Genomic DNA, 16,016 nt, shown 5'->3' with positions numbered 1-16,016 from the left:
TCCACATAGCCATGTTCACACCATGCCCATCATAGTCAATAGCTAGTCCCAATTCGGTTCTAACCTGCCGGTCCCAGACTACTAATGTCTTACTGTGCAGACTAGTGAAGGCTGGGAATATGACAGGCCAGAGGACACCAAGAACTCAAATATAAAAGTTAGTTTAGTTAGAGCATTCAGGTCAATTGGGTACCACCGTAATATATATGTACACACACATACAGATACACATGTAGATATATTGTGCTTGTATATATTACACACTTGGAGGAATGCTCTTAGGACACTAAGTTCTCCCCATCCTGCTGTTTTTTTGTACAAGAAGTCCAAGCAGAAATCCAATTTTCCAACTTACACAGATGATTTGAAGAGCCCCTTCTTGTAACATAATGGAGGGAACAACAGCCAACTCCAGCAAATCGCTTTAATTTGACTTGAGAATTGTAAGTGTTGAGATTTAAAGGGAACTGGACAGATGGTGGCATTAGATATTTTCTTATTCAGTGTTGGAGAAGGGGTGGGTGGACAATGTTCCTTTCGATCTTAAGAGTGCCTTTTTAATCACATAATTTGGACATCTTATAAATCAGTTAACAAGAAATCTGTGTAACATTGTAAAGGTTTCCACATTTTACAGAATTATTGCTAATGTACTATTGCTGCAGATGTATTTATTCCTACCTGCTGTTAAGTCAAATGTTCTTCCCTTTGGTGATGCTTGAAATGGAGAAAACCAGTTCAGCACAGAGCCAACTACAGGAATCTGTCGTAGCAGGCCCTGTAAAACATGCCGTTAAAAGATGATTCCAGTGAATGAGCCATCTAAGTGTTACAAAGTTATGTGATGCAGATAACAGATTATTTTGGAATTCTTACCTCTTCAAGAAGTCTTTCTTCATTTGCTTTCTGAAGCTGAACCTGTGCTTCCTGTATCCCCCTTCTAACGACTTCAGTCATATTTTCCAGCAGCTAATTAAAAACGGAAGAGCATGCATTACGGCACTTAAACTGGCTTCTTGGTCCCTAACATGAAGATTAAATTTAAATGGGGACATTTGTGCATTTTTCTAAATTAGGTCAGCAGTTGACTAATGCCATTTATTTAATACTATAAATAGACAACTATAGATTGAGAATAGGGTTTTTTTACATGGATCTTGAAGTCAGAATGCCACACATTTAATTGCAATGGCATGTATTTCTCTTGCTTAGAAGTAGGCTACTCACCTCTAGCCAGAGTTCTTTGAGTGTCTTCTGTATATTCATACTCATGAATATGCCAGTGGTGCAGCTGTGCTGGCTGAACCTTTTGATTGCGGTGCCTGCTGGAGCGCTATTGCACCTCCACCTATCTCCTCCTCTCACTGTTCCTGAACTTTCTGAGAGCCCCAACTCAAATAGGGAGCATCAGTGAAGGATATGAGTTTGGATAGATTTTGTTCTGGCAACACGTTGATTTACCCGTCATCCAAGTACAGGTATATGTGGATCTCTTGTCTCCATAAATGTGCTACCACCTCCCTGAGGCACTTGTAAAAACTCTGGGGGCAGTGGAACAGCTGAAGAGAAGGATTCTGATTTGAAAATAATTCTCCTCTACTAGGAAGCAAAGATATTGGCGGTGCAATGATCTGACTGAAATAGCCTTAAAACTGAGAACAGCAAACCAACCTTGCAAAGAGAGGGAAGGTATTATGGATGCCAGTTTAAAGATATAGAATCAGAACTTCCTGATAAAGGAGTTGAGTTTTTTCAGGTCTAATATAGGTCAAAGACGCAGCAGCGTGGGAATCTGAAGAAGCCTTCCTTTTCTTTTCAGAGTCCTCCTTGCTTCCTTCCAGATTTGACCTAAGTTGAGATCCACATGGTAGATTTTAGCTACCACTGTCATGGTCAGTTACTGAGGAAGTTCAGGATGGAGAATTGAACCCAGTGTATCAGCAATGACAGCTGTTTGCTTTGTTAGACTGGGACAGTACCTAACATCTGCTCAGCACCAGCAAGCTAAGCGCACATGGGAGTCAGCGTTTGAATCCCCTTACAGCAGTATGCTGTGTCCAACTGGGGAGCTCAACCAGATCTGTGACAGATCGTTCTAGACACATCCACTGACTCCCGAAGCTCTGCTGACAGAGGCCTTCTTTGCACCCTGAGTTTTTCCCCCACCAAAGTTCCTGGTTCCAAGGGAGGTGTCACTCCTGCAGATTGTCTCTGCTCACAGAGGCCATCACCAACAAGTTATTTCTGCCTTTCAGTTTCAGATCCAATGGATCAGGATCCTTTTTAGGTACCATAGGTTTCTTGAGATCTGAACTGAAGATGGCATCTTATGCAGAGGTGTCAGAGTTCCCTCCCCACTCTGAACTCTGGGGTACAGATGTGGGGACCTGCATGAAAGACCCCCTAAGCTTCTTTTTACCAACTTAGATTAAAAACTTCCCCAAGGCACAAATCCTTTCCTTGTCCTTGGACAGTATTGCTGCCACCACCAAGTGATTTAGACAAAAATTCAGGAAAACGGTCACTTGGAGTCCCTTGTTCCTCAAAATATCCTCCAAGCCCTTTCACCCCCTTTCCTGGGGAGGATTGAGAATAATGTGAGTACCGACAAGACCCTTTGTCCATAGGGAACTGAAAATCAAACAGGTTCTTAAAGGAAGAACTTCAGTTCAAGAAAAAAGTAAAAGAATCACACCTGCAAAATCAGGATGGAAGGTAACTTTACAGGGTAATAAAAAGATTTAAACACAGGATTCCCCTCTAGGCTCAGCTTCAAAGTTACAAAAAACAGGAATAAAACTCCCTCTTAGCATAGGGGAAATTCACAAGTTAAAACAAAAGATAATCTAATGCATTTTCTTACCTTTACTTACAATTTTTGTAATTTTATGTGTGTTATTTCAGGTATGTTTTCAGGAGTTGTTTTACCTGCTTGGTCTCTCTCTCTCTGTCCAGAGAGGGAACAAACACAGAGAGCACAAACAAAACCTCCCTCCCAGATTTGAAAGTATCTTCTTTCCCCGTTGGTCCTTCTGGGCAGGTGCCAACTAGGTTATTTGAGCTCCTTAACCCCTTACAGGTAGAGTGATTCTGTACCTCTGGCCAGGAGGGATTTTATGTTACTGCATACATAAAGGTTGTTACCTTTCCCTTTATATTTATGACAAGAGGTCTCTGCTGCCTCTTCTCTCTAGTAGTATCAGGGTCTATTTGCTTGCTCACAGATCACAGATGTGTACAATATCTAGAGGGCTTGTCTGTCAAAGCCTCCTGCCAGCAGGACCATTTGCAGTCTGTTCTGCTGTTCTTCCCATAGTCTTGGGGTGAAAGCACCTCAGACTGAACACCCTGAGGGACAATGTCCCTACGTGACGGGCACCTCGTATGAGCATCAAATGCAGGGAAAAAGGTGCACCTCTTAATAGCTAGTCTCTAGATCCTCAAAACCACCATTGGATTCTAATAGTGGAACCAGAGATGAACTAATAATTACTTAGAAAATTTAATGTTTCCTTTAAAAAAAAACGCCTAACCCTTAAAATGCCAACACAAGAAAACTAAGCTAAATCATTAAGCTAAAGCATAATGAGCACTATCCAAGCACGGGATTCAGGCTAAGAGTCCAAATGCAGTTCCTGATCCAGCCGCTGCAGCAGTTGGAAGGAACTGAGGTGGCTAGAGAGCAAATACCTTCTTTTATAGTCTCACCTGCAATGTTCAGAAATAGTGAGGGAAGGAACAGGAGAGGCGCAATAGCACTCAACAGGCACAGCTACGTAATCAGCGCATCCCCAGGAATGGGAATATGCAGAGTACACTTGAACAAGGATTTATTCTGTGGGTGCAGTGTTGTTCAAATAACCACCACTTTCCTTTTTACTGAAGGTTTTGTTATGACAACTTCAACAGGCCAGATATTAGGGATAGTAACCAAAGCTCCTCATGTAATCCTGTATAAGCACCAACGTTTTTACTAGCAATAAAGGCATTGTAAATCCAGTTTTCAAGCTGTTGACTTAACAAATAAAATGAATGGAAAACGTTAAGTGGCAGATTTTCAAGATAGTGTGTTGGCATAGTTCCACTGAATTCAGTGGAACAATTTACACCAGTTGATGATCTGCCCCAGATCAGTCAAAAACGGAAAAAAAAGTCTGATGGCTTAAACCATTATAGAAACTGTACAGTCACTCAGTTTGCCTATTTCCATACCAGAAAGGCATCTAATTCTAGCAAAAGCGTTATAAACACAAAAATGTAAACCTAAACCAAGGTATCATGAGAAAGTCATAATACTGTGAAGTTCTCTCACCATGTAGATGCAAATCACTATATAGCTAAATACGTGCAATTTTCTTTCACATCAAAGAATACGAAGTTGCCCTGAAACCAGTTTGGAGAAAACTAACGCTAAAACAGTCTGTAATTTTGAAAATACGTAAGATTTCAATACATACTCTAGAATTTTCTTCAATTTCTCTGCCTGTTGCTGCAATAGTTTCTACCAGCTCAGACACATCCAGATCTTCAGTTACCATGCCGATATACACACAGTTCTTCTCCCCTCCAAATTCTGGGCCTGTGAACAGAATGGAGATTCCATATTTTTACACTTTTGCAGCAAAATCTAAGTGCCTCTTTAACAAGGTTTAAAAATTACAAAATGTAATAGATCGTGTAGTTAGTAAAAAGAGAAAAAATATTTAGCTTCATAGAGGAAGATAACCTTACAACAGGCACCCTATTCACACTTATGTGCCAGGGAATCCAACCATATTTTTGTTTTAGTGCTTAACTGTAATCTTTGCATATGCCCAATTCACTGAAATCAAACTTACGTACTTGGCATTGCACTTTTTCAAAGAGGAAAAACATAACTAAGTTTAGACAGGAAGTAATACAGTAGATATTTTATATTACGGTGTGCTTATAATAAGAAGCAACATTAAAAGCTGCATGAAACCACCGATTGTGAAAAACAGAGCATTTAAGCAGCTGAGTTTTCTATTCCAAAAGCTGTGGTGTTCTGAGGGATGCCACTAGGCCCTTTCTTCCCCCTACTGTTGAACATAGATGGGTTAATGAGGCATTTTTACAATTGCCTAATACTGTATATATACACACTTAAATAGCATATTATTGTACCTTCTAAAGAGCCACATTATTCTGGAACATCTTTCAACAGAATGGATCGATAACTCTGACACACTTAAACTTATTCTTAAAGATGAATATGGAATATTAGTACTCTCTAATAGAAAAGTAATGCTATATTAGCATTGCCTTAAGTAGAGGTAACAGCAACACTTACTGATTTTCATCTTCAAAGCAGTCTATAACCATTGATCCTTACAACACTTGTGTAGTAGGCATTATAATTCTCATTTTACAGATGGGAAAATAAAATCAAATGTATGCAGGTTACATGGCTTCCATAAAGCCAAAGGCGTCATTAGCATGATAAAAAAAAATAAAAAATGTTTTGCCTAAGGTCTGCAGGATTGCGGGTTTTAAAACTGTCAAAGATCTGAAAGACAGAAATTCCTGAGTTCGTGTCTTGGAGTGGTCACTTAACCTCAGTCTCTTCATCAGCACGAGGGAAATTAAAATACCCACCTCATAGGGATAGTTACTGAATAACATTTACATAGTTCTTAGGAAATTAAAAGCTCTAAGGGCATGATCCTATGAAGTGGTGAGCACCTCCTGCAAGGTATGGATCATCTTCAACTCCCACTAAAATCAATAGGAGTAGACACCTGTTGATTAGCACCTCTTGAGATTTGGCCCTTAGTGCTATTATTATCATTACTAACCCATGGCAAAACCACCTAACAGTGTTCACTTGCTATGCTTTTAATGTTCCCATTTCACCTTTGAGAGAAAGCTGAAATACAGCAGCTGTGGGTATGCTCTGTGGCTAGTCTTTTTAAAGCAGAAGTAGCACTGAGAGGACCAGGCAAGGTTCACCTGGAAATTCCATGTGTGCACAGAGGCCATTGTATAAGTTTATGCAGGATCTCGTGGTTCACTGATTTTATATCACTCTCGTGGGGTTCTAGACAACTGTTTCGTTAAGCACATTCACACATGACATCTAGACCATTTGCTTTTTAAAGATTAAAAAGGAGTCTGGCTTTATTAATTAGTTACAATAAGACTGGAAACCACTAATGTATCAAAATGCAACACATTCCTACCAGTTCCAGGACAATGAAAACATATTGTAATACATTCATTTACTCATGCAATGTGTAACTGAGTATTTTAGTTATATATTATAGCCAGAGGCAGGGCCGGCTCTAGGCACCAGCAAAGCAAGCAGGTGCTTAGAGCGGCACATTTGCAGGGGCAGCATTGGGGCCATTTTTAATTTTTTTTGCTTGGGGGTTGGCCCTGCAGGCGCTCACCCAGGTAGACACTGTCCCAGCCCTGAAGCTGACACCAAAGTCCAGGTGGAAGAGCCTCAGCGGGTGGCCAAAGCTGGCCCCGGGACTGGGGTCCAGCAGCAGCAGCATGGGGGGTGCCCTGGGGCCGTTGTGGTTTACGCCGCCGGCCGCGGCCAACCATCCAGCAGGCTCCAACACATGGAGCGCGGGACACTCGGGCTGGGGTCCGCCCCGTGGGGAGCACGGAGCCACCTGCAAGTGCCGCAGGGCAGCCGCCCTCCAGCACCGCAGCTGGGGCTGTGCGAAGCAGCCCGAGCCGCCCAGGGGCTGCAGCAGGGTGGCCAGGAGCAGCAGCAGCAGCGGGTCCATAGAGAGGACCAGTGCCCGGGTGCTGCTGTGTGGGGCCTGCGTCCCACTTTCCGGGGCTTTGCTCCCCGCCAGCAGCTCCCTCTGGGGCTGCCCTGCCCTGGCTCCTCAGCCCCTGCTGGGGCGGTCCCCCCGGCTTTGGCCTCCCGATTCCCGGCTGGTCCTGGACGTGGGAGCCCCGGCTGGAGGGATCCTGGGCTGAGGCGCGCCCCAGGAGCCCCGCTGCTTACCCCAACCCTGCCAGCGCCGGACCAGCTGGAGGCAAGGGAGGAGCGGGCGGACTGGGGGGGAAAAGAGCCCAGGGCTGGGGCAGCGGGGGGGGAGCCCAGGGCTGGGGTGGGGGGCAGCCAAAATTTTTTTTGCTTGGGGTGGCAAAAAACCTAGAGCCAGCGCTGGCCAGAGGCACCTAAAACATTGAACCTAGTCACAGAATGCAGTAAGCTGCCCAGTTTGAGAATAAGATCCTGCTTCATTAGGTACAATACTGAGGCAGATACCCCTCCGATTTGGCACATATTATAACATACCCGGTGCTGGGTAATTCACTTGCACAACCAACTTATAGTGGAGAATACAGTACTGGTATTAATGATCATTAAGTCCAACGTGTTTATGACTGGATGCCTTTTCTTGTCTAGCATATGCCACCTCTGTAACAATCAGAATTAGACTTAGGTTTGGGGGCCCTCCAGTCAGCACTGCATTAAGAAATGTTCTTTGCTGTTCCTAAACTAACAGCAAATTTTTGAATTTTCCCAATTAAGCCACAATGAAAACATTTCTCCTCCGCCCCTTCAAAAACAAAATACAAGCCAGAACTTTGTCAACATAAGCAACATAATATTTGTGTTTTCTAGGATGAAAACACTTCTCATGCTTGAGGTTTGGTGGGAACAAAGGATGTAGCTCACTCTGCTGAAGCTGTTGCTGACAAGCAGCACTACTGCTGTCTAGTAGCCTCTCATCTGAAACGAGCAGTGGGGAAGGAAGCATGATCAGAGAGACAATATATGTAGAAACGCATCTACTGTTTAATGTAGAAGCGGACAGAACTTTTGAATAATACATGATTGTATGACTTGTAGTGAGATTTATAACAACAGTTTTGGCAAAAAAGAATTGAGAACATTAACCTGATTATTTACAGAACTGATATTACCAACAATGATAATTACCCAAAGAAAAAGAGAGATCCGATTCCAGTTCATTTAATTTTTTCAAAAGTCCAGTGTTAATTTTCTCTGCTTCTTTCTCTTGTTTGCCATCCTTCTTCCCATCACTGTTATACTCATACCTTTAAAATCAAGCCAGAGGACAGCAAGCCATTTTATTTTACAATACAAACAGAACAAATCTGCACTTCTAACATCTTTCAACAATTTACCTACATGTACCTGTAAACTTGTGTAGTGGGTGAAGTTTGAATAGTGATAGCAACCAACCAAGCTGGAGAAAGTTTTGTAATGTTTGCAGTTGAAGGAAAAGCCTTTTTGGATACAGCAAAATTTCTTAAATAGCTTTCTGGAAGTACTGTATTGATAATGGCTCAGCTCTTTCTGACCACATAAGAACCTTAATGATAATGATATCCAATATATGAGCAGCACTGTATTTGCCAAAAGAGACAAACAAGTTCTACTACTGTTTAAAGATAAACCGATTGCAGTAGTAGGCTAAATACATAAGGTACACAGGTACATTAACGTTTACTACAAATAATCCACAAGGCTGCTTAAATTCTAGTTGTTAACTCAATTATTTTTGCAAACCAGGTCTTTAGCTTCCAGGAAGTTCCAAACTCCTTAGTAATTTCACAAAATTCAGACATCCTCGTAAGAAAATGTAGTTTATTCACAAGTCAATTAAGAAAATTGCAGCTGTGCCATAAACTGGATTTTGCTGGTCCAAAGGATCACTAGTGAAGAGGGCACTTATTCTCTCTGCTGAAGGTACGGTCTATCCAAGTATCTCTTGAAGTAAAGCTCAGACAATGTTATATCTGGAACTACCTAGCACTTACCTTACAACACCCAGTCCTGGCCAGCTGAGGTCTTCAATATATGACAAGCCTACTGTTCTTTTCACTTCTTGCTCAAATTCCTCTCTTAGCTGCAGTGTGCATGTCAATATTGGTATCTTCATTTTTAAGCAATCCACCAACTGATCTACATCTTGCACTTCAGTTCCTAAAACTGAAGAGCTAATGAATTAGCATGTGAATTACTGAATTGACAGAGTTTTCATATTTTAGATGCGGTAAGACGGGTGCCATGGTTACCTATATTTATAGATAACCCTCTTTACAAGCCAATCCTAAATACGATTTTTGAACATTATTGAATTATCTTAATCTGTGTGTGGAAGGCTGTTTTTCTTCAGCTTGCCATTCACTGAAAACACTCAACACATCAGATGGCTGGAGCCAAATATTAAGGAGAAAAAAATAAGCTAATTGTAATTCCAAGAAATTGATTTTCTGATATTATAAAGTAAAAATGGTAGTTAGCAACAGGAAATCCCTCCCTCTACAGACAAAAGGTTACAAAAAAGATCAGCTAGCTTCAGTTTTAATTACAAAGTTCAGTATCACCAAGGTTACTCATTAAACTGGAATCCCTTGTTCTGTCGTTTAATTTCTATAAAAGTTCTTCCCAGTAGCTACCTCCATCTCTCTGTAACATCAGAGCCTACACCCTCTTCTATGAGAGAGAGGGAAAAAGTTTTCTTTTCAGTACTAAGGAAAATAACCAAGCTTTAATGGATACTATTTTCTTCTTCCAATTAGTCTATTATATTCTAAACATGGGCTCAGTTCCTGTGTCTAATCATCTGAATAAGCAGGCCAAATTCTTTCTTCATTCTGTAGGTAGATGAGAGAGGGAAAGGCAAGGATATTTCATCTCCAATGTTTCTGTATTCTGACAGTTTTAGACAGGAACACTACTCAGCTTCATACCTTGTTCTCACCAGTAAATGTAGACAGTATAAATTAAAAGGCTTTACAGATGTGGTGCGACATAATGCTATACAAGATGACAAAGCTACTGGAAATTCAGCTACTTCTAACGTAATGGCTACCAAGGCACAACAGAATATTGAAATTGTTTTTGTAGTGTTAAAACATCCTCTCAATATCAAAATAAGAAAAAAAGTAAACCCAAGGAGAACAGATTTAAACATACAGATGTTTTACACATGAGGATATTTACAATTTTAAATACTAAATTCCTATTTTTTTCACCTTAGAATGAAATATCTATATAAGTGGCTAAATTAAGTGACTCATTTACCTGCAGAAGTCATTAATGGGCTAAAACGTACACATGTGCCTTCATCTTCTATTTCTACCACATCAACTCCACTGGCAGGCGCTAACTGTGCCAACTGTTCACCTAGCTGAAGGGACAAGGCAAAATTAGAGGAATTTATTGAGCATTAATTTCTCATTATTGCCAACTTGCATTAGACTGTTCCCATAGTTTCAACGAACCATTTGTCTGTTAAATTGTCCCTAGTAAGGTTTCTCTCTCTTTACTTCTTAAAAGTTACCTATTCATTATTCCCTGAAGCATAGTAAAATTTTAGCTGTGAGCAAGCTCACAGCACCACCTATAAAACACACAAAAAAGCTGCATGCTTATATTAACAAAATGAAAACCTACTTCACAATTTCTAAGCAAACCACAAAATGTGTCATTTAATCAGTGGTTACTCCTCTCCCATAAAGCAGGAATATGTTTACTTCCAAAATAGTGAGTTTAAAAACAAAATCCTACACCTCTTTGTTTAAAAGCACATTTTAGTAGGAGTTCTACTAGTAGCAGTTGGAGACAAATACTGAAATTGTAGTATATAAAGGGAGGCTATTAGCCAGTAACCTACTCAGTTAAAAAAAAAAAAAGTTAAAAGTAGTTTCAGATACTTAAGCTGCCATTCAGTCCACCGGCCAATTTTTGTGATTTTACAATCACTTAAAAAAAAAAAAAAAAGTTTCTCCCTCCCTTTTGCTCTGTGAAAATTTTACACTAACAAGGGCTGCTTATACATGGGCTGCTTAAGTAAATGCATTAAGTAAAACATAGAGGACTATCTGTCGTCATCGTTTGGTCTTATTTGTAATAATAGTAGATAAAACAGTGTAATTTTTAAGTTGGCAGCGTTCTGTTAATACAACTAAGATTCACTGCTATTTATAATAGCAAGGTCTCTTTTACAAATCCTTCATTCATAAAGTCAGTTGCAAAGCCACAAAATTTCTGCCAATTCATGCCAGAGGTACTTTCTATTGTTTTTATTTTGAAAAAATTGCATTTGCCAAGGTTTCTAAGTGGAATTTCATGCCACTCTTGACCCTGAGCATAAATGGGTTATGAAAAATTCAAAAGGAAAGTCAGCTCCTGTTCAACCCACACTAATGCTACATGCTGTCATCAATCAGTGGGATTACGTGTTACAGGGAAGTGTGATGGAAACATGCAGCATAATTTCTCCTTCCTGCTTCCTTGTTTCTCAACTGTCATGTTTCCCAGCTTGGAAAGTTGTCTTTTAGCTCTGCCTCTTGACTTTCTAGTCCAGCTAGATTTCCAGGTGGCTCAAAGCCTCAAAATGGTTAGGGAAACAACTGCAGGTGGGCAGTGGTCAAGGAAGGTCATGGAGTACATAGAGGTGGAAAGACAAAGTAACAGGTGGCAAGGTTCCTGAACCAAATCCCCCTACATGTGTTCCATTGCATAGGATCCCTAACAGAACCTAGGGCTGCCCTTGTTATTGGGGTCACAAACAGGTTGGGAATTCAAAACAGCTCAAATAATTATTAGAGTATGCATATTTTATGCAATTAGAGAGATGCATTTTCTTAACACGTAATGCAACCCTTGCTCCCACTCTGAATGTGAGGGGAAAAAAGAAGAGGCACACATGAATTCACACAAGGCAAGGCATGAATAAGGAATCTGTTTTGGGTAGGGAAAGAGGGTCCTGACACATTGGTAGTCTTGCTTCCCCCTTCCTCTAGTGCTTGTATAGTAAAAAGACTCGTAAGCTTAGCCCTGGTCTACATTAGGATTTTAGGTCGAATTTAGCAGCGTTAAATTGATGTAAACCTGCACCCATCCACACGACGAAGCCCTTTATTTCGACTTAAAGGGCTCTTAAAATTGATTTCCTTACTCCACCCCTGACAAGTGGATTAGTGCTTAAATCGGCCTTGCGGGGTCGAATTTGGGGTACTGTGGACACAATTCGACGGTATTGGCCTCTGGGAGCTATCCCAGAGTGCTCCATTGTGACCGCTTTGGACAGCGCTCTCAACTCAGATGCACTGGCCAGGTAGACAGGAAAAGAACCGCGAACTTTTGAATCTCATTTCTTGTTTGGCCAGCGTGGCAAGCTGCAGGTGACCATGCAGAGCTCATCAGCAGAGGTGACCATGATGGAGTCCCAGAATCGCAAAAGAGCTCCAGCATGGACTGAACGGGAGGTACGGGATCTGATCGCTGTATGGGGAGAGGAATCCGTGCTATTAGAACTCCGTTCCAGTTTTCGAAATGCCAAAACCTTTGTCAAAATCTCCCAGGGCATGAAGGACAGAGGCCATAACAGGGACCCGAAGTAGTGCCGCATGAAACTTAAGGAGCTGAGGCAAGCCTACCAGAAAACCAGAGAGGCGAACGGCCGCTCCGGGTCAGAGCCCCACACATGCCGCTTCTATGATGAGCTGCATGTCATTTTAGGGGGCTCAGCCACCACTACCCCAGCCGTGTTGTTTGACTCCTTCAATGGAGATGGAGGCAACACGGAAGCAGGTTTTGGGGACGAAGAAGATGATGATGAGGAGGAGGAGGTTGTAGATAGCTCACAGCAAGCAAGCGGAGAAACCGGTTTTCCCGAAAGCCAGGAACTGTTTCTCACCCTGGACCTGGAGCCAGTACCCCCCGAACCCACCCAAGGCTGCTTCCTGGACCCGGCAGGTGGAGAAGGGACCTCCGGTGAGCGTACCTTTTAAAATAATATACATGGTTTAAAAGCAAGCATGTGAAAGGATTACTTTGCTCTGGCATTCGCGGCTCTCCTGGATGTACTCCCAAAGCCTTTGCAAAAGGTTTCTGGGGAGGGCAGCCTTATTGCGTCCTCCATGGTAGGACACTTTACCACTCCAGGCCAGTAACACGTACTCGGAAATCATTGTACAACAAAGCATTGCAGCGTATGTTTGCTGGCGTTCAAACAACATTCGTTCTTTATCTCTCTGTGTTATCCTCAGGAGAGTGAGATATCATTCATGGTCACCTGGTTGAAATAGGGTGCTTTTCTTCAGGGGACACTCAGAGGAGCCCGTTCCTGCTGGGCTGCTTACCTGTGGCTGAACAGAAATGTTCCCCGCTGTTAGCCACGGGGAGGGAGGAGGGGGTAGCCATGCGGTAGGGGGAAGCAAAATGCGACCTTGTAACGAAAGCACATGTGCTATGTATGTAATGTTAACAGCAAGGTTTACCCTGAAAGAGTGTAGCCACTGTTTTATAAAATGTGTCTTTTTAAATACCGCTGTCCCTTTTTTTTCCTCCACCAGCTGCATGTGTTTCAATAATCACAGGATCTTCTCCTTCCCAGAGGCTAGTGAAGATTAGAAAGAAAAAAAAAACGCACTCGTGATGAAATGTTCTCTGAGCTCATGCTGTCCTCCCACACTGACAGAGCACAGACGAATGCGTGGAGAAAATAATGTCAGAGTGCAGGAAAGCACAAAATGACCGGGAGGAGAGGTGGCGGGCTGAAGAGAGTAAGTGGCGGGCTGAAGACAGGGCTGAAGCTCAAATGTGGCGGCAGCGTGATGAGAGGAGGCAGGATTCAATGCTGAGGCTGCTGGAGGACCAAACCAGTATGCTCCAGTGTATGGTTGAGCTGCAGCAAAGGCAGCTGGAGCACAGACTGCCACTACAGCCCCTGTGTAACCAACCGCCCTCCTCCCCAAGTTCCAGAGCCTCCACACGCAGACGCCCAAGAACGCGGTGGGGGGGCCTCCGGCCAACCAACCACTCCACCACAAAGGATTGCCCAAAAAAAAGAAGGCTGTTATTCAATAAACTTTAAAGTTGTAAACTTTTAAAGTGCTGTGTGGCATTTTCCTTCCCTCCTCCACCACCCCTCCTGGGCTACCTTGGTAGTCATCCCCCTATTTGTGTGATGAATGAATAAAGAATGCAGGAATGTGAAGCAACAATGACTTTATTGCCTCTGCAAGCAATGATTAAAGGGAGGAGGGGAGGGTGGTTAGCTTGCAGGGAAGTAGAGTGAACCAAGGGGCGGGGGGTTTCATCAAGGAGAAACAAAGAGAACTTTCACACCGTAGCCTGGCCAGTCATGAAACTGGTTTTCAAAGCTTCTCTGATGTGTACCGCGCCCTCCTGTGCTCTTCTAACTGCCCTGGTGTCTGGCTGCGCATAACCAGCAGCCAGGCGATTTGCCTCAACCTCCCACCCTGCCATAAACGTCTCCTCCTTACTCACAGATATTGTGGAGCACACAGAAGCAGTAATAACAGTGGGAATATTGGTTTCACTGAGGTCTAAGCGAGTCAGTAAACTGCGCCAGCGCGCCTTTAAATATCCAAATGCACATTCTACCACCATTCTGCACTTGCTCAGCCTGTAGTTGAACAGCTCCTGACTACTATCCAGGCTGCCTGTGTACAGCTTCATGAGCCATGGCATTAAGGGGTAGGCTGGGTCCCCAAGGATACATATAGGCATTTCAATGTCCCCAACAGTTATTTTCTGGTCTGGGAATAAAGTCCCTTCCTGCAGCTTTTGAAACAGACCAGAGTTCCTGAAGATGCGAGCGTCATGTACCGTGGCCATGCCACGTTGATGTTGGTGAAACGTCCCTTGTGATCCACCAGAGCTTGCAGCACTATTGAAAAGTACCCCTTGCGGTTTATGTACTCGCCGGCTTGGTGCTCCAGTGCCAAGATAGGGATATGGGTTCCGTCTATGACCCCACCACAGTTAGGGAATCCCATTGCAGCAAAGCCATCCAATATGACCTGCACATTTCCCAGGGTCACTATCCTTGATATCAGCAGATCTTTGATTGCGTGGGCTATTTGCATCACAGCAGCTCCAACAGTAGATTTGCCCACTCCAAATTGATTCCCAACTGACCGGTAGCTGTCTGGCGTTGCAAGCTTCCACAGGGCTATCGCCACTCGCTTCTCAACTGTGAGGGCTGCTCTCATCTTGGTATTCATGCGCTTCAGGGCAGGGGAAAGCAAGTCACAAAGTTCCATGAAAGTGCCCCTACGCATGCGAAAATTTCGTAGCCACTGGGAATCGTCCCAGACCTGCAACACTATGCGGTCCCACCAGTCTGTGCTTGTTTCCCGAGCCCAGAATCGGCGTTCCACAGCAAGAACCTGACGCATTAGCACCATGATGCATGCATTGGCACGGCCCATGCTTTCAGAGAAATCTGTGTCCATGTCCTGATCACTCACGTGACCATGCTGACGTCACCTCCTTGCCCGGTATCGCTTTGCCAGGTTCTGGTGCTGCATATACAGCTGGATAATGCGTGTGGTGTTTAATGTGCTCCTAATTGCCAAAGTGAGCTGAGTGGCCTCCATGTTTGCCTTGGTATGGCGTCTGCCAGGAAAAAGGTGCGGAACGATTGTCTGCGGAGGGAGGAGCGACTGACGACATGGCTTACAGGGTTGGCTTCAGGGAGCTAAAAATTAACAAAGGGGGTGGCTTTACATCAAGGAGTATTTCAGGCAGGACTTCACGGAGGGTTCCAATAAGAAATGGTGCACCTAAGTTATTGTTCTTATTGGAAAAATGAGGTTAGTCTGGCCTCTGATTGATACATGGCTAGATTTACCTTGCTGCACCTTCTCTGTGAGTGACTGCAGTGTGACCTAGAGGAATGAGTCCCCTAGACAGGGGAGGGGGGGAAGCAAATGAGTACAAAACAAATCTGGTCTATTTCTTGTTTTGATCCACTCTATCTTTTACATTTTTGGTTTAGCAGACGGTGCAGAAGGACTGCAAGCCATCCACATCTCATGGCTGCTCAGCAGAAGACGGTGCAATACGACTGCTAGCCATCCTCATCTCTTGCCTGCCCGGCAGAAGATGGTGCAATATGACTGCTAGCCCATCCCCATCTCTTGCCTGCCTGGCAGAAGATGGTACAGTATGACTGCTAGCAATCCGTATTGCCTGCCTGCTCACCATAAGACGGTTCAATAGGACTGACTGCAGGACT

General features: G+C 43.3%; 2 protein-coding genes across 2 annotated transcripts in view; one reads left to right on the top strand and one right to left on the bottom strand.

The window, feature by feature from the left end:
• NTAN1 (N-terminal asparagine amidase) overlaps positions 1-13,815 on the top strand; it is a 30,269-nt gene extending 16,454 nt beyond the window's left edge. The window contains exon 10 of the mRNA XM_084641933.1: positions 13,324-13,815. Coding sequence (XP_084498059.1) covers positions 13,324-13,341 — 18 coding nt within the window. The 3' untranslated portion in view covers positions 13,342-13,815. The remainder of the gene's footprint in view (positions 1-13,323) is intronic.
• PDXDC1 (pyridoxal dependent decarboxylase domain containing 1) overlaps positions 1-16,016 on the bottom strand; it is a 56,006-nt gene that overhangs the window by 2,721 nt on the left and 37,269 nt on the right. Inside the window, exons 16-21 of the mRNA XM_084641929.1 lie at positions 10,046-10,151; positions 8,776-8,947; positions 7,931-8,049; positions 4,458-4,579; positions 877-969; positions 682-778 (exon numbers count right to left, since the gene is read on the bottom strand). Coding sequence (XP_084498055.1) covers positions 682-778; positions 877-969; positions 4,458-4,579; positions 7,931-8,049; positions 8,776-8,947; positions 10,046-10,151 — 709 coding nt within the window. The remainder of the gene's footprint in view (positions 1-681; positions 779-876; positions 970-4,457; positions 4,580-7,930; positions 8,050-8,775; positions 8,948-10,045; positions 10,152-16,016) is intronic.

The sequence above is a fragment of the Lepidochelys olivacea genome (assembly GCF_965140295.1).
Source record: "Lepidochelys olivacea isolate rLepOli2 genome assembly, chromosome: 10".
In the NCBI taxonomy this organism is placed as follows: domain Eukaryota; kingdom Metazoa; phylum Chordata; order Testudines; family Cheloniidae; genus Lepidochelys; species Lepidochelys olivacea.
This window is presented reverse-complemented; position numbering and strand designations above follow the sequence as displayed.